Source organism: Bufo bufo, chromosome 5 (genome assembly GCF_905171765.1).
Source record: "Bufo bufo chromosome 5, aBufBuf1.1, whole genome shotgun sequence".
NCBI lineage: Eukaryota > Metazoa > Chordata > Amphibia > Anura > Bufonidae > Bufo > Bufo bufo.
In genome coordinates, this window is record NC_053393.1 from 283,384,330 (window position 1) to 283,409,131 (window position 24,802).

General features: G+C 42.3%; 1 protein-coding gene across 1 annotated transcript in view; it reads left to right on the plus strand.

Annotated features, from left to right (window-relative positions):
- The window catches only part of RECK (reversion inducing cysteine rich protein with kazal motifs), a 1,014,637-nt gene that overhangs the window by 308,295 nt on the left and 681,540 nt on the right, over positions 1–24,802 (plus strand). The window contains exons 7-8 of the mRNA XM_040433615.1: positions 2,605–2,638; positions 14,424–14,621. Of these exons, the coding sequence (XP_040289549.1) occupies positions 2,605–2,638; positions 14,424–14,621 (232 nt within the window). The remainder of the gene's footprint in view (positions 1–2,604; positions 2,639–14,423; positions 14,622–24,802) is intronic.

Consider the following 24,802-nt stretch of genomic DNA (forward strand, 5'->3'; position numbering starts at 1 on the left):
GTTGCAAAACTACAACTCCCAGCATGCCCGGACTGCATTTGGCTGTGCGGGCATGCTGGGAGGTGTAGTTTTGCAACAGCTGGAGGCACACTGATTGGGAAACACTGGTCTACTAGATCTAATTTGTAATAGGTCTTATAGTCATGATTTCCTGTTCTGTACACTAAACTTTTCAGTAGCTATTATAATTTTCACCTTAAGTTGAATTACAATGACAAGTAATACCTCTGAATAGATAACACAGGATCCACCATTCAACTAGGTGATATAACAGCATATTAGCTCCCTCCTGACCTCTGCACATGTCGTAGAGCATACCTAGAAAAGTGTTCCCTCCTGTCCATTGTGCCTGTGGCCCATGTAGCTGCTCTCAAAACACAGGAATTCAAGCATATTTTCAGCCTAGTGGCCAGTGTAAAAGCTGCAGGATTGTATTTACTTTAATATAGTGACATGTAATTTCTTTAAATCTCTAAGAATTCCTAAAAAAATGTTTAACATGAAAATGTGATTTATGGTGGATTCATGTGATTCATTGATCGATTTGGTTTTAAATGAATTCCAGCAAATCCTGAAGGATTCCATTGACTTAGGGCTCAAGTACATGAACGTGTGACGGCTGGGCACATGATGTGGACCGCAAATTGTGGTCCGCAAGCCACGAGCACCGACTGTGTGCCCACTGTCTGCAGACATTCACTTGATTTTTTGTGGTGCAAAGGCACGGACAGAAAACCCATGGAAGCACTCCGAAGTGCTTATGTGGGCTTCCAATCCGTGCGTCCGTTCCGCACTGTATCATCCAGATTGCAGATTGCGGGCCACAAAACGGGACTGGCCAGGCAATGGCCGTGTGCATGAGCCCTTATATTAGTGTTAGACTAAATTATTCAACCCCCACTGAAATTTAGTGTTTTGGCCAGTTTGACATTGATTTTGATCATTTCAGTCATCTTGTTTACAATTAAATCAAAGAGGCACTTGTAAGTCAGACAAATATAACATAACATTTATAATGAAATAACCACAAATGTCTTTTCTGTGCTCACATCATTATCAGTTTTATTCAACCCCCAAGTGACATTCAATCTTAGTACTTAGTACAACATCCTTTTCCAGTTATAACAGCTTTTAAACGTGAAGTATAGCTTGACACAAGTGTCTTGCAGCGATCTACGGGTATCTTCGCCCATTCTTCATGGGCAAAAGCCTCCAGTTCAGTCACATTCTTAGGCTTGCGCGCTGCAACTGCTTTCTTTAAGTCCCACCAGAGGTTCTCAATCGGATTTAAGTCTGGTGACTGCGATGGCCACTTCAAAATGTTCCAGCCTTTAATCTGCAACCATGCTCTAGTGGACTTTGAGGTATGCTTGGGATCATTGTCCTGTTGAAAGGTCCAACGTCTCCCAAGCCACAGGTTTGTGACGGACTGCATCACATTTTCATCCAATATCTCCTGGTACTGAAGAGAATTCATGGTACCTTGCACACGCTGAAGCTTCTCTGTACCTGTAGAAGCAAAACAGCCCCAAAGCATGATTGACCCCCCGCCATGCTTCACAGTAGCCAAGGTGTTCTTTTCTTCATAGGCCTTGCTCTTCCTCCTCCAAACATAGCGTTGATCCATGGGCCCAAACAGTTCTAATTTTGTTTCATCAGTCCACAGAACACTATCCCAAAACTTTTGTGGTTTGTCCACATGACTTTTGGCATACTGCAGTCGACTCTTCTTATTCTTTGGAGACAGCAAGGGGGTGCGCCTGGGAGTTCTGGCATGGAGGCCTTCATTACGCAGTGTGCGCCTTATTGTCTGAGCTAAAACTTCAGTACCCACATCTGACAAATCTTTTTTCAGTTCCTCAGCAGTCACACGGGGACTTTTCTCCGCTTTGCGCTTCAGGTAGCGCACAGCAGTCGAAGTCAGCATCTTCTTTCTGCCACGACCAGGTAGCGTTTCAACAGTGCCCTTTGCCTTGAATTTGCGAATGATGCTTCCTATGGTGTCTCTTGGTATGTTTAACATCTTTGCAATCTTCTTATAGCCATTGCCCTTCCTGTGAAGAGGAATCACCTCTTCTCTTGTCTTCCTGGACCATTCTCTTGACTTCACCATGTTTGTAAACACACCAGTAAATGTCTAGAAGGAGCTGAGTATCACAGTCCTTTTAAATCTGCCTAATTGGTGCTTATTATGCTTGATTGCTGCTCCTTGACATCCACAGGTGTTTTCAATACCTGATCGAAAACACTTGAATGAACCTCTGTTCTTAAGAGTGGTAGTCTTTAAGGGGTTGAATAATTGTGTCAATGAAGAAATCACAAAAAAAACATTTAATACTGTATTACAAAAACAATTGATGTAATTTTAGTTGCATTTGGTTCTTTAAAAAGTCCTTGTAAGATTTCATTCTGAACACAATTACAAATGTACACTAAATTCCCTAAAACCCTTTACAGCATTGGGGGTTGAATAATTTTGAACACAACTGTACGTCATTTTTGCCATTATAAACACTTGATGGAACGGTATACAGTAGTAGTGAACAGAACCTAAACGGAACGCGTGAAATCTGAAAGAACTAATGTTTCTCTTTTTCTTTTTAGAATGCGCTAATTAGCTGTGTTACTAGGAATGAAAGTAAGTGTTGAAATTATATATACTTATTCTGTTCTGCATTATACAGTATTGGCATTACTGGATTAAACATGTATGTTATATATTAATCTCAAAAAAATATATATCCATATGAGTAAAATGCAGTGGGGTGCCAAAGGAGGAGGGTCAAGGGGGGATTCCATCCCGGGTGCCCGCTGTCAGGGGGTGTACAGAAGCAATGAGCGTTGCCATCAATACAGATGGGAGTGCTTATTGCTGAAGCATTGTGTCACTCGCTTACCACTCAGCTCCTTCTCTTCTTCAGGCTGGTGCACTGAATGATGATGCAGGGAGCCTTCTCTTCCCTGCTTCACCATTCAGCCTGTAGACACAGATTGCGCTGCTAGCCAGTGGGAGGAGCCTGTAGTGCGAGAATCTGCCTGTGCTCCTCCCACACAGTGTTGCAGCTTGATCTGTGCCTTCAGGGGAGTGCTGGATCTGATCATCAGGAATGGGACAAGGTGAGTAGTTACTGCTTTTTTGTTTTAGTAAAATAGAGAGGGCACAGAGAATCTCGTTATGCCTTTTGGTCTGCAACGATCCAGATATCTTCCAGGAATTCATCAACAACATCTTCTGTGACTTTAAAGGGGTTGTCCAAGTTATATTTATTGATGACCTATCCGAAGGATAGGTCATCAATATCAGATTAGCGGGGGTCCGACAGCTGGCACCCCCGCTGATCAGCGCTGCCTCCTCTTCATTGTTTACCTGCTTGCCCTTGCATCTGCAGCAGTGAGCAGGTGTAATTACACCCAAGCAGTCTCATTCATTTCAATGGGATGACTCGTTCCTATACACTTGTGGTGGCGACTGTTGGACCCCCGCCGATCTGATATTGATGACCTATCCTGAGGATAGGTCATCAATAAAAATAACTTGGACAACACCTTTAATGATGGGATTGCTAGAAAGAGTGCAGACATAGGGTCTGAAACGGAAACAAAAGGTGGCAGTATTTAAAGATGATATGTCGCTCACCTGACTGTGTTGTGAGAAGTCGTAAAACGCGTGTGGACAATATGAGATAGGAGGCTTAGTATCTGGATTCTGTAGTCCATTTTAATGAATGGACTGGGCTATATAATCTGACTGTGGCGTTGAGATGGACCCAGAGAAGCTAACTGTGGAATAAATTGAATAAATGTCAGGGTTGGACACCAGAGGCAGAAGCCACATTCCAGACCCCCTAGATAGCTGCCGCCATAGGCTCAAATTTGCACCACACAGATTTTGCTAAGTAGTTATTGTTGGTCGTGTCTGTCCTTACCCAGAAAGGTTCCTTTGGTAAGATCATCACTTGTGGCTTCTTTTCTAAGTTCTTCTCTCCGTCACATTCCAACTACTTTATCGGGGGACAGAAAACTGCCTTCAATCAAGTTGGCTCTTGAAGAATGAAAACATCTTTTGGAGGGCACCTGCCACCCTGTCATCATTCACACAGAGTACAAGAACTTGAGACCTATCTTTGGTCTGCTCAGCATCTCTATTCTTGCTAAGCCTAGTGGTAATTATACTTCAGTTGGTTTGAGATTATTCTGCATTTCCACCAGGCTGAGAATATCAATTCAGATTCTCTTTTCCATTCATTTGACCCTGCTGACCGGGTAGAGGAGCCCCGGCATATCATCAATCCCGCTGATTCATCTCTGTTGCTCCAGTTCTGCCTAATGACATTCTGTCTGGCAAGACATATGTCCCTGTAGCCAAGAAGAAGCAGGTCCTGGCTTGGGGGCATCACTCTAAAATCACTGGTCAACCTGGTCTTCGCAAAAAACTGCAAACCTAATCTCACAACATTATTGGTGAGACTTACAATTTCTCAGGATATCCGTAGCCTCCTCTTCCACTTGCACCTCAAACAAGACTCCAAAGAAAAGACCTGCAGGACTATTACTACCCTTACCAGTGCCAGATCCACTATTGCAACACATAGCTATGGATAATATCACTGATCTTCCTCATGATGCACTATATCTGTATACACTGCAGTCTGGGTGTGATGGCTCATCCATTTTCTAAAATAGCTCACTCTGTCCTTCTTTCCAGCCTATCTTCTGCCTGTCAACTAGTCAAGTTGTTTGTGAAACACATTTTTCAGCTGCATGGTTTGGCCTTACACATTGTATCTGAACATGGAGTGGAGTGTCGAAATTGTGGAGAGCTACCTGTGATCTACTGGATATCAAGTTGGACTTATCCTCTGCTTATATTCCGCAGACTAATGGGCTCTAATCAGGTCCTAATCAAGTCAACTATTTGCAATATTTCATCTCTGCACTTCATGATGACTTTGCCCCCTGGGCAGAGTTTTTTCTACAATAAGCACTCTAATAAGTCATCTGATAAGACCCCTTTCTTTTTCGTGTATGGTCGCTAATGGAGGATTCCTCTTCTGATACAGTACCTTTCTTCGGCAGCTGAGTCCACTGTCCATCGCTCCTCATTAATCTGTTTGTATAATATAGAGTGATCTACTCGCTAATAATCACATACCACCCTCTTGACTAAGCATCTGTCCACCATCTTTACATGTAATGACAATGAATGATTTAAAAATGAACGTGTAAAGACCACAAGTCCGAACAATTATCGATGTGTATAGTAAGCAAAATTTTTGTTGCTAACGAGTCGATACATCGTTTATTGTGATCTGTATGGCATGTGTTCATGTAATAGTACCTTAAAGCTTCCCGTCTACCAGGCTTCCGCTTGCATGAAGAGCTCTGTGATTTCAGGCTCAGAACTACACTTCAGATTTCTCCTGGGGAAAAGTTGTGGCTTTCCCCAAAACACTTTTTCTGGTGCACTGAAAAGGTCTTTTTGAGTTTATCTTTGATTTGAGAAAATGTGTGGACACTATGGACATTAATCAAATAAACAGCTGCAGGTATAGTCCATGTAGGTACAGACCGCCTTCCATCTTTATTTTACTGTATTACAAGTTATCAAATGATTTTTCACATACAAGTCATGGAGAATGCAAAGTCTTTCCTGACCTTAGCCTGCTACAGAATTTCAGGAGTATACATATATATATATATATATATATATATATATACCAGAAGAAAATCCACAGCACTCCTTGAAGTAAAAAATGTGCAATTTATTCACACATGTCAGCAAAGACAACGTTTCGGTCCTCTCACAGGGCCTTTCTCAAGTCAAGTGAATATAAAAGTGCATAGTGCAACAATAAATACATCTCTACATCATGACCCTTTACATTGTTAACCAATAGGGTACTAGTGCACTCCCATTCGTGGGTGTGTTACAATTCATATAATTAACTCCACATGTTAACATATACACCAACGAAAGTCAAAGCGTACCAGTGATACATTTGATAGTGTTCAATCTTCATGAGTGTATACAAGTGCATACAGTAAAGTGAACAGTGCAATTTAAAAAAAGCATAGACTATAATACCTTGCCAATCGCCTGACCGTGGATCAAAGAGCATGAGGAGAAGGCGTCTTTACTTGTCTTGGGAGCGCGCCACTCATCCGCGTCCACTGCTCCTTACTGCGCATGTATCTCTCCCACTTCCTCTATGATGCAGCATATAACCATCATGCGTCGCCTCTGGGGTGGACGCCAGCGTGGTGACGCCAGATCGACCGCGTCCGAGCGCAGCACACACTGAAAGTGTGCGTCAGCACGCAGCTCAATCGTCCGCGCCTCAGCACGAATCCTCGTCCACCATCTTAAATCAGGGCACCCGTTTGGGCAATATCATTACGTCTCCATACCACCTCATGTCTCCTTGTCCCCATCTAGTACCCGGCACAGGCAATAGTCAATGCATACAAATATATATGTTAATATAGACATATCACTCTAGCTTCTAATCAATTCACCTTATACAGCGAGCAGACAACATCAGGTCATAGGTCATGTAGACTGGGTAATTAGCTAACCATTCCTCCTGTCACCCTAAATTCCACATTTAACCCTTTCGGTTTCAGGGTATCCAGCCTAAAAATCCACCTTAGTTCTGTTTTCTTTAATTTACTCAATCGGTCACCTCCTCTCTCCAGTGGTTTCACATGGTCTATAATCATAAATTTTAAATCACTTTCTTTATGATTTTTTTTCCGCAAAATGCTTTGATACGGGCAAATCTCTTCTTTTATTCCTAATTGATTGTCTATGGTTATTCAACCTAGTTTTAAGATCACAAGTGGTTTCACCAACATATAATTTTTTACAAGGGCACCATAGTACATATATCACCCATGACGAGTCACAGGTGAGATAATGCCTTATTTCAAAGGTCTCACCCGTGTTTGGATGCGTGAACACAGATCCCTTGGCCATCTGTTTACAGTTCACGCATCCCAGACACGGGAAAGAGCCCGTGCGCCTTGTTTTGAAAAACGTCTGTCTCAATTGTCCTTTGACTGGTACTTTAGAGTGTACTACCTTATCCCTGATGTTCCCTGCTCTTCTGTATGCCATCATAGGTGAATTTTTAAAGGCAGCAACATTGGGGTGCCCACTACTTAGTAAGCCCCAATGTCGCCTCACTATCTTTTCAATGTCGGGACTTAACTCATTATATGATGATACAAACGGCAATCTATCACTAGTTTGTCTTAGTTTGGGGGTCAACAACTCATCTCTAGGGATCTTTTTGGCTCTTTCCGCATGTTTCTTTACTAGCCTTTTAGGGTACCCCCTATCTATAAAGGACTGTTCCATATTTTTCATCTCTAAATTCATATTCTCATCTTTATCAACTATTCTCCGTACTCGTAGCATTTGACTGAACGGCAGAGAATCCACCATCCTTCTTGGATGCCCACTGGTGAAGTGCAACAATGTATTCTTATCTGTGGCCTTAATATTCAAATCCATATGCAGCTGTTCATTCTCAATATATACTTGTGTATCCAAGTATTGCACCCGGTCAGTCGATGCCGTTAACGTAAACTGGATCTCCCGGTCAAGAGAGTTCAAGTATACGCGAAAGTCCATAAATGTGTTCTTGGATAAGATACTCAGAGAATATGCCATGGGAGCGAAATCGTATGTTAGGGATACCGGAGACTTCATCACCAAAATCAAAGGGATGCGGGTCCCTAAGGGGGCGATTGTGGCCTCCTTTGACATAGTGTCATTATATACCTCGATTGATCATGGAAAAGGCGTGTCGGCTGTAGCGGAAATGTTACAACACTCTGAGTATTCCGCTCCAGTCCGACAGTTTATACTGACACTGTTGGAACTGTCCCTGAGGAACAATTATTTTGTGTTCCAGGGACAATTTTTTTTGCAGAAGATGGGCGCGGCGATGGGCTCTAATGCCGCGCCCACCTATGCAAATATCTTTGTACGGTCATTTGAGGAACGTCTTGTCTATGTATCTCCCCACTTCAACCAGGTTTTGACGTGGTGGAGATACATAGACGATATCTTCCTCATTTGAGGTGGCACTATGGAGCAGTTGATGGACTTTCGCGTATACTTGAACTCTCTTGACCGGGAGATCCAGTTTACGTTAACGGCATCGACTGACCGGGTGCAATACTTGGATACACAAGTATATATTGAGGATGAACAGCTGTATATGGATTTGAATATTAAGGCCACAGATAAGAATACATTGTTGCACTTCACCAGTGGGCATCCAAGAAGGATGGTGGATTCTCTGCCGTTCAGTCAAATGCTACGAGTACGGAGAATAGTTGATAAAGATGAGAATATGAATTTAGCGATGAAAAATATGGAACAGTCCTTTATAGATAGGGGGTACCCTAAAAGGCTAGTAAAGAAACATGCGGAAAGAGCCAAAAAGATCCCTAGAGATGAGTTGTTGACCCCCAAACTAAGACAAACTAGTGATAGATTGCCGTTTGTATCATCATATAATGAGTTAAGTCCCGACATTGAAAAGATAGTGAGGCGACATTGGGGCTTACTAAGTAGTGGGCACCCCAATGTTGCTGCCTTTAAAAATTCACCTATGATGGCATACAGAAGAGCAGGGAACATCAGGGATAAGGTAGTACACTCTAAAGTACCAGTCAAAGGACAATTGAGACAGACGTTTTTCAAAACAAGGCGCACGGGCTCTTTCCCGTGTCTGGGATGCGTGAACTGTAAACAGATGGCCAAGGGATCTGTGTTCACGCATCCAGACACGGGTGAGACCTTTGAAATAAGGCATTATCTCACCTGTGACTCGTCATGGGTGATATATGTACTATGGTGCCCTTGTAAAAAATTATATGTTGGTGAAACCACTTGTGATCTTAAAATTAGGTTGAATAACCATAGACAATCAATTAGGAATAAAAGAAGAGATTTGCCCGTATCAAAGCATTTTGCAGAAAAAAATCATAAAGAAAGTGATTTAAAATTTATGATTATAGACCATGTGAAACCACTGGAGAGAGGAGGTGACCGATTGAGTAAATTAAAGAAAACAGAACTAAGGTGGATTTTTAGGCTGGATACCCTGAAACCGAAAGGGTTAAATGTGGAATTTAGGGTGACAGGAGGAATGGTTAGCTAATTACCCAGTCTACATGACCTATGACCTGATGTTGTCTGCTCGCTGTATAAGGTGAATTGATTAGAAGCTAGAGTGATATGTCTATATTAACATATATATTTGTATGCATTGACTATTGCCTGTGCCGGGTACTAGATGGGGACAAGGAGACATGAGGTGGTATGGAGACGTAATGATATTGCCCAAACGGGTGCCCTGATTTAAGATGGTGGACGAGGATTCGTGCTGAGGCGCGGACGATTGAGCTGCGTGCTGACCCACACTTTCAGTGTTTGCTGCGCTCGGACGCGGTCGATCTGGCGTCACCACGCTGGCGTCCACCCCAGAGGCGACGCATGATGGTTATATGCTGCGTCATAGAGGAAGTGGGAGAGATACATGCGCAGTAAGGAGCAGTGGAAGCGGATGAGTGGCGCGCTCCCAAGACAAGTAAAGACGCCTTCTCCTCATGCTCTTTGATCCACGGTCAGGCGATTGGCAAGGTATTATAGTCTATGCTTTTTTTAAATTGCACTGTTCACTTTACTGTATGCACTTGTATACACTCATGAAGATTGAACACTATCAAATGTATCACTGGTACGCTTTGACTTTCGTTGGTGTATATGTTAACATGTGGAGTTAATTATATGAATTGTAACACACCCACGAATGGGAGTGCACTAGTACCCTATTGGTTAACAATGTAAAGGGTCATGATGTAGAGATGTATTTATTGTTGCACTATGCACTTTTATATTCACTTGACTTGAGAAAGGCCCTGTGAGAGGACCGAAACGTTGTCTTTGCTGACATGTGTGAATAAATTGCACATTTTTTACTTCAAGGAGTGCTGTGGATTTTCTTCTGGTATTGATCCCGTCCCATATCGAGGGACCACCGCGGGCACCCATACCATTACAGCAGTAGCTGAAGGAGTGCTGCCTGACCTTTTTTCATGAATATATATATATATATATATATATATATACAGGGAGTGCAGAATTATTAGGCAAGTTGTATTTTTGAGGATTAATTTTATTATTGAACAACAACCATGTTCTCAATGAACCCAAAAAACTCATTAATATCAAAGCTGAATATTTTTGGAAGTAGTTTTTAGTTTGTTTTTAGTTTTAGCTATTTTAGGGGGATATCCGTGTGTGCAGGTGACTATTACTGTGCATAATTATTAGGCAACTTAACAAAAAACAAATATATACCCATTTCAATTATTTATTTTTACCAGTGAAACCAATATAACATCTCAACATTCACAAATATACATTTCTGACATTCAAAAACAAAACAAAAACAAATCAGTGACCAATATAGCCACCTTTCTTTGCAAGGACACTCAAAAGCCTGCCATCCATGGATTCTGTCAGTGTTTTGATCTGTTCACCATCAACATTGCGTGCAGCAGCAACCACAGCCTCCCAGACACTGTTCAGAGAGGTGTACTGTTTTCCCTCCTTGTAAATCTCACATTTGATGATGGACCACAGGTTCTCAATGGGGTTCAGATCAGGTGAACAAGGAGGCCATGTCATTAGATTTTCTTCTTTTATACCCTTTCTTGCCAGCCACGCTGTGGAGTACTTGGACGCGTGTGATGGAGCATTGTCCTGCATGAAAATAATGTTTTTCTTGAAGGATGCAGACTTCTTCCTGTACCACTGCTTGAAGAAGGTGTCTTCCAGAAACTGGCAGTAGGACTGGGAGTTGAGCTTGACTCCATCCTCAACCCGAAAAGGCACCACAAGCTCATCTTTGATGATACCAGCCCAAACCAGTACTCCACCTCCACCTTGCTGGCGTCTGAGTCGGACTGGAGCTCTCTGCCCTTTACCAATCCAGCCATGGCCCATCCATCTGGCCCATCAAGACTCACTCTCATTTCATCAGTCCATAAAACCTTAGAAAAATCAGTCTTGAGATATTTCTTGGCCCAGCTTGTGTGTCTTGTTCAGTGGTGGTCGTCTTTCAGCCTTTCTTACCTTGGCCATGTCTCTGAGTATTGCACACCTTGTGCTTTTGGGCACTCCAGTGATGTTGCAGCTCTGAAATATGGCCAAACTGGTGGCAAGTGGCATCTTGGCAGCTGCACGCTTGACTTTTCTCAGTTCATGGGCAGTTATTTTGCACCTTGGTTTTTCCACACGCTTCTTGCGACCCTGTTGACTATTTTGAATGAAACGCTTGATTGTTCGATGATCACGCTTCAGAAGCTTTGCAATTTTAAGAGTGCTGCATCCCTCTGCAAGATATCTCACTATTTTTGACTTTTCTGAGCCTGTCAAGTCCTTCTTTTGACCCATTTTGCCAAAGGAAAGGAAGTTGCCTAATAATTATGTACACCTGATATAGGGTGTTGATGTCATTAGACCACACCCCTTCTCATTACAGAGATGCACATCACCTAATATGCTTAATTGGTAGTAGGCTTTCGAGCCTATACAGCTTGGAGTAAGACAACATGCATAAAGAGGATGATGTGGTCAAAATACTCATTTGCCTAATAATTCTGTACAGGGTGTATTATAAAAAATGAGACAAAGATAAATCATTTCAGAACTTCTCCACCTTTAATGTGACCTATAAACTGTACCACTCCATTGAAAAACAAACTGAAATCTTTTAGGTAGAGGGAAGAAAACAAAAAAAACTAAAATAATGTGGTTGAAGTGTGAACACCCTCTTATAATTGGGGATGTAGCTGTGTTCAGAATTAAGCAATCAGATTCAAATTCATGTCAAGCATGTCAGCATACACCTGCCATCATTTAAAGTGCCTCTGATTAACCCCAAATAAAGTTCAGCTGCTCTAGTTGGTCTTTCTTGAAATTTTCTTAGTCGCATCCCAAAGCAAAAGCGATGGTCCACAGAGAGCTTCCAAAGCATCACAGGGATCTCATTGTTAAAAGGTATCAGTCAGGAGAAGGGTACAAAAGAATTTCCAAGGGAATAGATATACCATGGAACACAGTGAAGACAGTCATCATCAAGTGGAGAAAATATGGCACAACAGTGACATTACCAAGAACTGGACGTCCCTCCAAAATTGATGAAAAGACGAGACGAAAACTGGTCTGGGAAGCTACCAAGAGGTTTACAGCAACATTAAAGGTGCTGCAGGAATATCGGGCAAGTACTGGCTGTGTGGTACATGTGACAACAATCTCCTGTATTCTTCATATGTCTGGGCTATGGGGTAGAGTGGCAAGACGAAAGCCTTTTCTTACGAAGAAAAACATCCAAGCCAGGCTACATTTTGCAAAAACACTTCTGAAGTCTCCCAAAAGCATGTGGGAAAAGGTGTTATGGTCTAATGAAATCAAGGTTGAACTTTTTAGCCAAAATTCCAAAAGATATGTTTGGCGCAAAAACAACACTGCACATCACCAAAAGAACACCATACCAACAGTGAAGCAGGGTGGTGGCAGCATCATGCTTTGGGGCTGTTTTTCTTCAGCTGGAACTGGGGCCTTAGTTAAGCTGGAGGGAATTATGAACAGTTTCAAATACCAGTCAATATTGGCACAAAACCTTCAGGCTTCTGCTAGAAAGCTAAACATGAAGAGGAACTTCATCTTTCAGCATGACAACGACCCAAAGCATACATCCAAATTAACAAATAAATGGCTTCACCAGAAGAAGATTAAAGTTTTGGAATGGTCCAGCCAGAGCCCAGACCTGAATCCGATTGAAAATCTGTGTGGTGATCTGAAGAGGGCTGTGTACAGGAGATACCCTAGAAATCTGACAGATTTGCCGTGTTTTTGCAAAGAAGAGTGGGCAAATCATGTCAAGTCAAAATGTGCCATGCTGATAGACTCATACCCAAAAAGACTGAGTGCTGTAATAAAATCAAAAGGTGCTTCAACAAAGTATTAGTTTAAGGGTGTGCACACTTATGCAACCACTTATATACCATATTTTATTTTTATATTTTTTCTTCCCTCTACCTAAAAGATTTCAGTTTGTTTTTACAATAAGTTGTACCGTTTATAGGTCACATTAAAAGTGGAAAAAGTCCTGAAATGATTTATCTTTGTCTAATTTTTCTACATCACAGAAACCTGACATTTTAACAGGGTTCTGTTGACTTTTTATATCCATTGTATCTATGTATGTATGTATATACACTCACCTAAAGAAATATTAGGAACACCATACTAATACGGTGTTGGACCCCCCTTTGCATTCAGAACTGCCTTAATTCTACGTGGCATTGATTCAACAAGGTGCTGATAGCATTCTTTAGAAATGTTGGCCCATATTGATAGGATAGCATCTTGCAGTTGATGGAGATTTGAGGGATGCACATCCAGGGCACGAAGCTCCCGTTTCACCACATCCCAAAGATGCTCTATTGGGTTGAGATCTAGTGACTGTGGGGGCCATTTTAGTACAGTGAACTCATTGTCATGTTCAAGAAACCAATTTGAAATAATTCGAGCTTTGTGACATGGTGCATTATCCTGCTGGAAGTAGCCATCAGAGGATGGATACATGTTCTCATTCTGTTTACGCCAAATTCGGACTCTACCATTTGAATGTCTCAACAGAAATCGAGACTCATCAGACCAGGCAACATTTTTCCAGTCTTCAACAGTCCAATTTTGGTGAGCTCGTGCAAATTGTAGCCTCTTTTTCCTATTTGTAGTGGAGATGAGTGGTACCCGGTGGGGTCTTCTGCTGTTGTAGCCTATCCGCCTCAAGGTTGTGCGTGTTGTGGCTTCACAAATGCTTTGCTGCTTACCTCGGTTGTAACGAGTGGTTATTTCAGTCAACGTCGCTCTTCTATCAGCTTGAATCAGTCGGCCCATTCTCCTCTGACCTCTAGCATCCACAAGGCATTTTTGCCCACAGGACTGCCGCATACTGGATGTTTTTCCCTTTTCACACCATTCTTTGTAAACCCCAGAAATGGTTGTGCGTGAAAATCCCAGTAACTGAACAGATTGTGAAATACTCAGAGCGGCCCGTCTGGCACCAACAACCATGCCACGCTCAAAATTGCTTAAATCACCTTTCTTTCCCATTCTGACATTCAGTTTAAAGTTCAGGAGATTGTCTTGACCAGGACCACACCCCTAAATGCAATATAATTTCATTAATGAGAAATAGAACAGGTGTTCCTAATAATTCTTTAGGTGAGTGTGTATATATATATATATATATATATATATTAGTATATATGTTTCGCACCATATTTCACAAGCACTTGGTATAAAATTGATTGGCTTTTTGTACTTTTTTCAGTGGGTTCTGTCTGCTGTAGTTATGCTGGGCGGCACACCAACTGTCGTGAATACTGTCAAGCAATATTTCGAACTGATTCATCTCCAGGCCCATCACAGATAAAAGCTGTGGAAAATTACTGTGCATCTATCAGTCCTCAGTTGCTGGAGTGCGTAAATAATTATACACAGTCATATCCAGTGAGAAATGCAAGTGACAGTAAGTTGACATTTTTTTATATTTGCACTATTTGCTAGTTACATTTGCTATTTACACTTTCGGATGCAATTTTTTTTAATGATTGCATTTTACTCTTTTTTTTTCAATTGGTCTTTATTAAAAATATTGAGCCAGTCTGTCACAAAGAGTTAACAGTTTTTCTAGCTGTGTGGTTGGTACTTTCACTTTTTGCTGGTGCTCTCATAAACCTTGTCTCTAAAGAGGTCATAAAAACTTATTTTAATCCACATTCTTATCAGTAAGGTGAACTGAGCTATAATTAGTGTTTATAATGTGTATAATGAGTGTTTATAAGGTCAGAGAGCAGACATAAGGAGCCCATCACCCCTGACTGACTAAAAAGAGAGAAAATCCAAAGGCTGCTTCTAGAGCATCTCAGCTAGGTACATAGTAACATATTAACATAGTAACATAGTTTATATGGCTGAAAAAAGACATCTTTCCATCTAATTTAGCCTGTTATCTTGCAAGTGGATCCAGAAGAAGGCAAAAAATAAATTAAAAAAACTGTGAGGTAGAAGCCAATTTTCCCCACTTTAAGGGAAAAATAATTCCTTGCCGACTCCAATCAGGCAATCAGAATAAATCAACAACCCATCTCTAGTAATTATAGCCTATAATATTATTACACTCCATAAATACATCCAGGCCCCTCTTGAACTGTTTTAGTGAATTCACCATCACCACTTCCTCAGTCAGAGAGTTCCACAGTCTCTCTGCTCTTACCCTAAAGAATCCTCTTCTATGTTTGTGTACAAACCTTCTTTTCTCTAGACACAGAGGATGTCCCCTCATCACAGTCACAGTCCTGGGGATAAACAGATGATGGGAGAGATCTTTCTACTGACCACTGATATATTTATACATAGTTATTAGATCTCCCCTTTTTCTAAAGTGAATAACCCTAATTTTGATAATATTTCTGGGTACTGTAGTCCAACCATTCCAGTTATTACTTTAGTTGCCCTTCTCTGAACCCTCTCCAGGTCTGCTATGTCTGCCTTGTACACAGGACCCGAGAACTGTACACAGTATTCCATGTGTGGTCTGACTAGTGATTTGTCAAGTGGCAGGACTATGTATGTTCTCATCATGGGCATCTATGCCCCTTTTGATGCTACCTATTATCGTATTGGCCTTGGCAGCAGCTGCCTGACATTGGTTTAGTTTGCTGTGCACTAAAATTCCTTTTCTATGTCAGTGTTACCCAGTGTTTTACCATTTAGTATTTGCTGGTGACATGTATTTTTCGTTCCCATTTGCATAACCTTACATTTGTCAGTGTTAAACGTCAACTGCCCAAGCCATCTATCCAGATCCATCTGTAGCAGTATACTGTCCTCTGCAAAAATTTATATTTACTGTGCAAGCTTTTTACAAGATCATTAATAAATATATTGAAGCGAATAGGGCCCAATACTGACCCCTGTGGTACCCCACCAATCTGAGTGTGTACCGTTAATAAACACCCTCTGTTTTCTATCACTGACACAGTTAGTCCAAGAATTCTCATTTTATATATTAACCTTTTATGTGGTACAGTGTCAAATGCTTTGGAGAAGTCAAGATATACCACATCCATTGATTTGCCGCGGTCAAGTCTAGAACTTACCTCTTTGACATGACTGATCCCTCATGAAGCCATGCTGATATGGTGTTATTTACTTATTTTCATTGAGGTACTCCAAGATAGCATCTCTTAGAAAACCTTCATACAGTTTACCCATGAGAGATGTTAAACTTACCGGCCTATAGTTTCTGTGCTCTGTTTTTGGACCCTTTTTGAATATTGGCACCACATTTGCTATGCGCCAATATTCTGGAACACTCCCTGTCAGTATAGAGTCCTTAAATATCAGAAATAAGGGTCTGGCTATGACATTACTTAATTCTCCGGATACGGGGGTGTATGCCATCTGGTCCGATTTGTCTAGTTTAATCTTTTTAAGACGCCGCTATACTTCTTCCTGGGTCAGACAGGGCACTTTTAATAGGGGAATTTCCTTTGACATTCTGCATTTCATCTCACAGTTTATTTTCCTCAGTAAATATAGTGGAGAAAAAATATTTAGCTTTGCTTTCTCATTATCGCTCTCTGCAACTCCCCCCTCATCACTCTGTAAAGGGCCGACACCTTGAGATTTATACTTTTTACACTTTACCATTTATATAATTGAAGACATTTTATGGTTAATCTCTTTGGCAATGAATCTTTCTGTCTCTACTTTGGCTGATTTTATTTGTCTTTTGCATAATCTATTTTTTTCCTTATAGTTTTTCATTGCTTCCTCAAACCCCTCCTGTTTTAGTGATTTAATGCTTTCTTTTTGTCATTTATTGCTTTCTTTACTATTCTATTTATCCACATTGGTTTTCTTTGTGTTCCTTACACTTTTATTCCCATAAGGTATGTACCTTTCACATTTAGATATTAGGATGCCTTTAAAAATATCCAATTTCTTGGCTGTATTTTTATTTTTGAGGACTTTGTCCCAATTAGTTAGGTCAATGGCCTCTCTAAGTTGGCAAAAAACTTTGCTTTTTTGTAGTTTGGTATTTTTGTTCCTCCTTGAAGAAACACTCTTTTGAATAACAATTGGAAAGTTATTATTTTATGGTCACTATTTCCCAGGTGTCCCTCAACCTGGACATCTGTTGTTGTGTCAGGTCTATTGGTTAGTGGCCCTCCCTCGTCGGGTCCTGAACCAGTTGGTAAAAGTAATTGTCTTTGATTATTGCCAATAACCTTTTTCCTTTATGAGATGTACAGGTTTCAGTTTCCCAGTCTTTATCTGGTTAGTTGAATTCCCCCAGAATAACGACCTCATGATTTGCTGCCTCATCTGTTTAGTTTAGTAGTAGATTTTCTGTGGACTCTGGTATATTAGGTGGCTTATAATAAACTCCTATTAGTATTTTATTATTGTTTTTGCCTCCATGTATTTCTACCCACAGTGACTCCACATGTTCATGTCCTTCACTTATGTCTTCCCGGAGTGTGGGTTTTAGACAGGACTTTACATACAGGCAGACCCCTCCCCCTCTCTGGTTTTGACAATCATTTCTTAACAGACTGTAACCCTGTACGTTAACTGCCCAGTGATAGCTATTAGAGATGAGTGAATTTCATATTTTAAAATTCGTTCACGCTTATGGATTCCGTTACCACAGACCATAATGCAATTCTATGACGGAATAATAAAAGTGCAAGACACATCCGTTCCATTTCCGTTATGCCGGGGAGTGCTCTTCTGCATAACGGAAACGAGACAGATCCGTTATGCAGACCATAGACTTCTATTGTGACGGAATGAATAACGGAATGCCTCTAAAGGCATTCCGTTATGCATTTCGTCATAGAATTGCATTGTGTTCCGTGGTAACAGAATCCATAATGCAATTCTGCTTTTACCACCAAACGAAGCGTGAACAAACCATGAGACATGGTTGGATAATAGCAATCATCCAACCATGTCTCAGTTATTCCCACTATGTCATAGTCCTCAAACATCACTAATTCCAGTTCACCAGTTTTATTAGTCATGCTTCTGGCATTAGTGTACATACAATTAAGAGGTTTATGTATATTTTTGCCCTATACCTTTCTTTGTGAACTGTTCTAGTTCCCTCCTTCCATTCCTCCCCCAGTTCCGTTACCTTGTCCCAGGTCTCTATCTGCACTATCTTCCCTTCCTATAATGTAATTACCCCCTCCATCCCTAGTTTAAAAAGGGCGCCATATTTTTAATAAAGACCAATTGAAAAATATTTTTTTCATAAAACAAATAACACCAAAGGTGTACATAGACTTTAAAGATGTTTTCTGGGATTTTCATATTGATGGCCTATCCTCAGGATAGGTCATCAATATCAGATCCTGGCTCTCGGCACCCCAGTCAGCTGTTGGAAGTTTCCACGGAGTGATGTGATGTGATGTCATGTCAGGCGCAGCTCAATCCCATTCAAGTGAATGGGGCTGAGCTGCTATACCAAGCACAACCTCTAGCAAATCGATGGCATTGTGCTTGGTAAGCAGCTAGGAGGCTGCAGTGTTATTGGAGGTCCGGTGAGCACCACGGCTTCCTCAAACAGCTGATCAGCTTGGAATCAGACTCCCATCGATCTCTTATTGATGAACTTTCCGAGGATAGGCCATCATTATGAAAATCCTGGAAAACCTTCAAGCATTGTTGATGGTAATCAGTGAAAATTTATTGGCAAATAAAATTCTTCAATACTTTCTATGCAGAGAGAGCAGAATATACAGAATATTGTATTTGCGCACTGTTCAGCTTTAGTTTAATGTAAAAGTTATGTTTTACATTTATGATGAGTCTCCATCACAAATTCCATTGATTCACAATACAAATTTCAAGTTATTTGTAAATAACAATAAAATGCATATATAAGTGGACAGCAATGATACAAGGAGTCACAAAAGACTTCATTATAGAAGCCAAGAGGGCTAATTGTCACGGATGGTGTACAGGAAACAAGACAATGCAATATCATCAATGACTCAGGAACAAAAAGGGAGACCCCTGCATGAGACCTGCCACTCTCCCTGACTGCTCAGCCTATGCGAACACCCCAAAGGTGGATGGGCGCATATCCACGTACCTCGGCTATATAATAACTGAAGACCCTGCAATAGTGAGGGGACACGACCACCGGCTCCCTACACTAGACACGGAGGGAGTCAGGGTCTCCTGAAATCCAGCAGACAGAAAATCACAAATAAAGGAACAGTACTTATCTTGCAGAGGACTGGAAATAGGAACAGCATGCACACACACTCCAGGAAGTTGTATAAGCCGCACACTACTGCATTATGGGGAGGAACTTAAAGGGAAGCAATCAGTCCAACTGCATGACAGCTGAGATAGACTAACGAGGTGAGGAACTGAAACCAAAACAAAGAAACTCAAGGAGGAGGATCTGGAAGGCTCCTGTCAGAGCTTCTCAGCTGTCTGGTTGTGACAATAATATACTGTAATAGGCTCTAAAACACTTTAAGGAAGAACTCCCCATGGAGGTCCATAATACTGGACTGTTACATAGGGTGAAAATTCAAACGTGACTAGCATTCAATAATGAACTGCTTACCAGCATGTTCTGCCTAGGCCCCACACCCTTTTACATGTTTCGTAAGCAGTTTCGTAAGCAGTAAATGGCAGTGACAGGCTTGCTCTAGTCACATTTGAGTAAAGTTCCGTATCTATTGCACAACACAGGTATGGTTTTGCACAGTACCATAACTCCACGGGGTGTATGTGGACCTTACTTTGTCCTTAGTCTTTCCGGAAGTGCCACTCCAGCTCAGACTCTGATCCCACACAGCCCTCCACAGAGCTCCACAGTCAAAGAGGTAATCACCCCCACCTGACACTGCTGGCTGTTTTTTGTAGGCCAGTCAGGATCGGCCTGGAACGTGGGGAGTGGTCACCCACCCAGCACTATGACTACTCCCAGTAAGAGCCGTCTCGGATCAGCTATTCACAGCTATACTAAATAACAAAGTGTCAACCAGCTACTGCCGCTGACACATTAAATACTGGCTCTTACTTCTCCGAGGCCAGGAACCTCGGTGAGACATATCTACCATCAACGATGCTCCCTGGTGCCTTCCTACATGCCCCCCTCCGCCCAAAGCTGGGGATCTGGGCAACTTCAGCAAGCACGTTGCATACTCTAGACAGGGCATCTGCATTCCCTTGCAGCTTGCCCGGCCTATGCTCCACAGAAAACCTAAAATCCTGTAGAGCCAGAAACCAGCGGGTGACACTGGCATTGTTACCCTTTTCTCCCTTAGCCATTTCAGAGGGGCATGATCTGATACCAGCCTAAATTTCCATCCCAGGAGGTAATAGCGGAGGTAATCAAGCACCCACTTAATGGCCAAGCATTCTCTCTCAATTAAAGAATAATTGCCGGGGAAGGCTTTCTGCAGAGGTATCATACGGGATGTTCCTCACGATTTATAACCTGAGACATCACTGCCCCTAGGCCTATCTCTGATGCATCTGTCTGAATGATAAACTCTTGGGAGAAGTCCAGAGCTACCAAGACTGGCTGTCTACAGAGGGCTGACTTAAGCTTCTGTAAGGCCTCTCTAGCCTTGGGCGACCACTTGATCATGGAAGACTTTCCCCCCTTTGTAAGGTCGTTTAGGGGTACTGCTATTTCCTCAAACTTGGGGACAAATCTCCTATAATATCCCACAATACCAAGAAATGCCTTAACCTGTTTCTTGGTAAGTGGGCGTGACCATTCTTGGATAGCTTCTACCTTATTTACTTGGGGTTTTATCACCCCTCTTCCCACGATGTATCCCAAGTACCTGTCCTCTTCCATCCCCATGACACACATACTTGGATTTATAGTGAAGCCGGCCTTTGCGCATGTAGGACAGCTTGAATTTTACTGAGGTGACTCTCCCAATCACGACTGAAGATCACTATGTGATCCAAGTAAGCTGCTGCATATTCCCTGTGTGGGCTTAAGATCTGGTCCATAGCCCTCTGAAATATGGCAGGGCCCCCTTGCAAACCAATGGCATCCTTATGTACTGGAAGGACCCTTCTGGTGTGGAAAACGCAGTCTTTTCTCTAGCTTCTTTCAATAAAGGAATTTCCCAATACCCAATGGCAAGATCTAGGGTAGTTATATAGCGAGCTGGCTCTAGTTTCTCAATAAGCTCATCTACCCGGGGCATGGGGTGTGCATCTACCTTGTATACCTCGTTTAACTTGCGGTAGTCGTTACAGAATCGCCACTCTCCATTGGGCTTTGGGACTAGCACTATGGGACTGGACCACCCACTTTTAGATTCCTCAATCACCCCCAGCTTTAACATTCTCTGGACCTCCTTGGAAACTACCTCCCTACGGGCCTCGGGAGTCCTATACGGTTTAAAATGTTCTCGCGCATGAGGCTCCGTGATAATGTCATGTTGCATGACACCTGTTAACCCTGGTGTTTCTGTAAACAAGCCCCTATTCTGCTGCAACAGGAGCTTGCATTGGTATTTTGGGGAGGGGGACAGGGCTTCTGCAATCTTCACATTCTCTATGGTGGCGGTTGGTTGGGTCATCAGACAAGGGGCCTCAGGAGGATCCCTATCTTTCCATGGCTTAAGCAAGTTGATATGGTAAATCTGATAGGGCTTTTTCATACCTGGCTGATGTACCCGATAGTCATAGGGCTCTTGCCATTTTGCCAGGAATTTACTCTCCACTGTGGGCACTAGGACTAGAACTCGGTCCCCTGGACTAAACTGTCTAAGACAGGCCGACCTGTTATATATTTTAGCTTGTGCCTCTTGAGCCTGGAGAAGATGCTTCTTCACAATGGGCATTACCTGAGCTATTCGCTCTTGCAGTGTGGTGACATGTTCAGTCACTCTTTTGTAAGGTGTGACCCCACTTTCCCAGGTCTCCTTAGCTATATCTAATAGCCCTCGAGGATGCCTGCCATACAACAACTCAAAAGGCGAGAACCCTGTTGACACTTGAGGCACCTCTCTGATTGAGTTCAGTAGGTAAGGAAACAGGTAATCCCAATCTCAGCCATCCTTTTCAACTACTTTCTTCAACATGGCCTTCAAGGTTTTGTTAAACTGTTCTAACAAGCTATCTGTCTGTGGGTGTTAAACCGAGGTGCGTAACTGGGTAACTTTCAGTACTTTACAGAGATCTTACATTATCCTTGACATGAACGGGGTCCCCTGGTCGGTCAGAATCTCCTTGGGCAGCCCTGTTCTGGAAAAAAATCTCAAACCGCTCTCTGGCAATAACCTTGGAGGAGGCCTTTCTCAAGGGCACTGCCTCAGGGTACCGGGTGACATAATCCATTATAACTAATATACATTGGTACCCCTTAGCGGACTTCACCAAAGGCCCTGCCAAATTCATTGCTATTCTCTCAAAGTGGACCTTGATAATAGGCAATGGTATTAGAGGGCTGCGGAAGTTTGCAACTGGGGAGGTTACTTGACACATAGGGCAGGACTGGCAATAATCCCTAATTTCTGGGTAACACCCTGGCCAATAAAACCTTTATAAAACCCTTTCACGGGTCTTATCGGCCCCCAAGTGTCCCCCTAAGACATGGCCGTGTGCCAGGTCCATTGCCATGCATCTGAATGGCTTTGGGACCATGAGCTGTTCCACTAATTCTTCACTGATTTTAGTCACCCTGTACAACAAGTTTCCTTTCATGGCAAAGTGAGGGTACCTTTCGTCTGCCCAAGGCTCTTGAGGGGCCCCATTGACTACCCCCACATTATTTAAGGATCCTTTTAAAGTCTCATCTCAGAGTTGGGCGGTCCCAAAGAGATACTTCTAAGTCAGGGACCATCTCCTTCAAGGGCAGACGCCTCCTCATTATCACCTACCATGTGTCACGAGTTGGAGGTCCCAGGAGAGACCACCGTGTCGTCAAGCAATAAACAAACAGAAATCAGGTACAGACACACAAGAGTTTATTGCACAAACAAAAACCAGGGAAGGCAGCACAGACAAAACATGAGCTCTATGTACCGTCAGCACAGTGGGAGAAAACCCCCACTGCGCCACTGTCTAGTAATACTCCAGAGGGGCGTGACTAAGCAACTCCTGGTATTCACTAGGGCCCCAGATGGTAGGGTTAGGCTTTGCAGCAGGAAGTTGCCAGGGTCCACTCTGGAGCGTGAACTAGACAGTGACAGGAACGAATGGACAACAGATACCAGAAGGTACCGACGGCACATAGGCAAACATAACATAGACAGGCAAATACAAACAGGGCAACTAATAACACAAGCAGGAGTACATAGCAAGGAAACAGGAGTGACAATGAGCAGAGAAGGATTTGCTCCACCAGTAGTAAACTGCATGGCCTTACCCATGGCACTCTGCTGCAAAGAAAGGTGCAGCAAGGGCTTGCTGAACAGAAACATGAATACACAGAAAGTTAATTAAAACATAACTGGCAGAACAGATAACAGAAACACAGGAAAGAGGACATCAAAGAGGACGGGAGAGAGGACGTCAATGAACAAGTAGGGAAACCCACAGAGCACAGACAGACAGACATGGATCCCATGGGTCAGCAGCATGGGAGAGAGAGTACATACCAGGAGCAGGACAAGACAACACACACCAGGAGAGCTGACACAGAACTGAGGAAACCTCAGCCTCATATACAGGTTCTATGGGTGCAGCAGAGAGGCCACACCCATGGAGCAGACAGAGAGGATTAACTCCTAATAGGAACACAGGGGAGTTAACCCATACAGAACCACAAATAACACACAGAAACGAAACTTCAGCGAGGAGCGCCGAACGAGCAAGGACGGAAGGTCACAGCCAGAGATAGTGGCTGTGACACCATGGCCGAGAACGGAAATTCAGGGACCACCTCAGGGTCAATGAGCACAGGGCTGTCCTTGCACGCATCATGTTTTTATGTCTCCATTTACATGTAAAACGTAAACAAAATAAATGAAAGCAATCATGTTTGGTATTTTTGCTTCCGTATAAATCTGCTCTATAAAAAAAAGCACGTGATCTAATCTGTTAGGGAAACATTGTAAAAAACAAAAAATAAAAACCATTTTTTTGTTTCCTTATCTCACAAAAAGCGTAATATAGAGCAATCAAAAATTATATGTACCCCAAAATAATGCAAACAAAACCTTGTCACCTTATTCTGTGGTTTCCAATATGGGGGTCACTTTTGGGAGTTTCTACTGTAAGGGTGCATCAGGGGATCTTCAAATGTGACATGGCAACTTAAAATTATCCCAGTAAAATTTGCCCTCTAAAAAACATATATTGCTCATTCCCTTCTGCGCCTTGTGCCCATGCAGCAGTTTACAGCCACATATGGGGTGTTTCTTTAACCCCTTAAGGACGCTGGGATTTTCCATTTTTACGTTTTCGTTTTTCACTCCCCGCATTCCCATAGTCCTAACTTTTTTATTTTTCCATTCACTTTGCCTTATGAGGGCTTATTTTTTGCGGGATGGGTTGTACTTTCTAATGGCACAATTTACGGTTGCATACCATGTAGTAGGGAGCGGGAAAAAAATTCCAAATGGGGTAAAATTGGGCAAAAACACAATTCTGATAAAGGATTTTTATTTATTTTTTTACACTGTACACTATACAGTAAAGTTG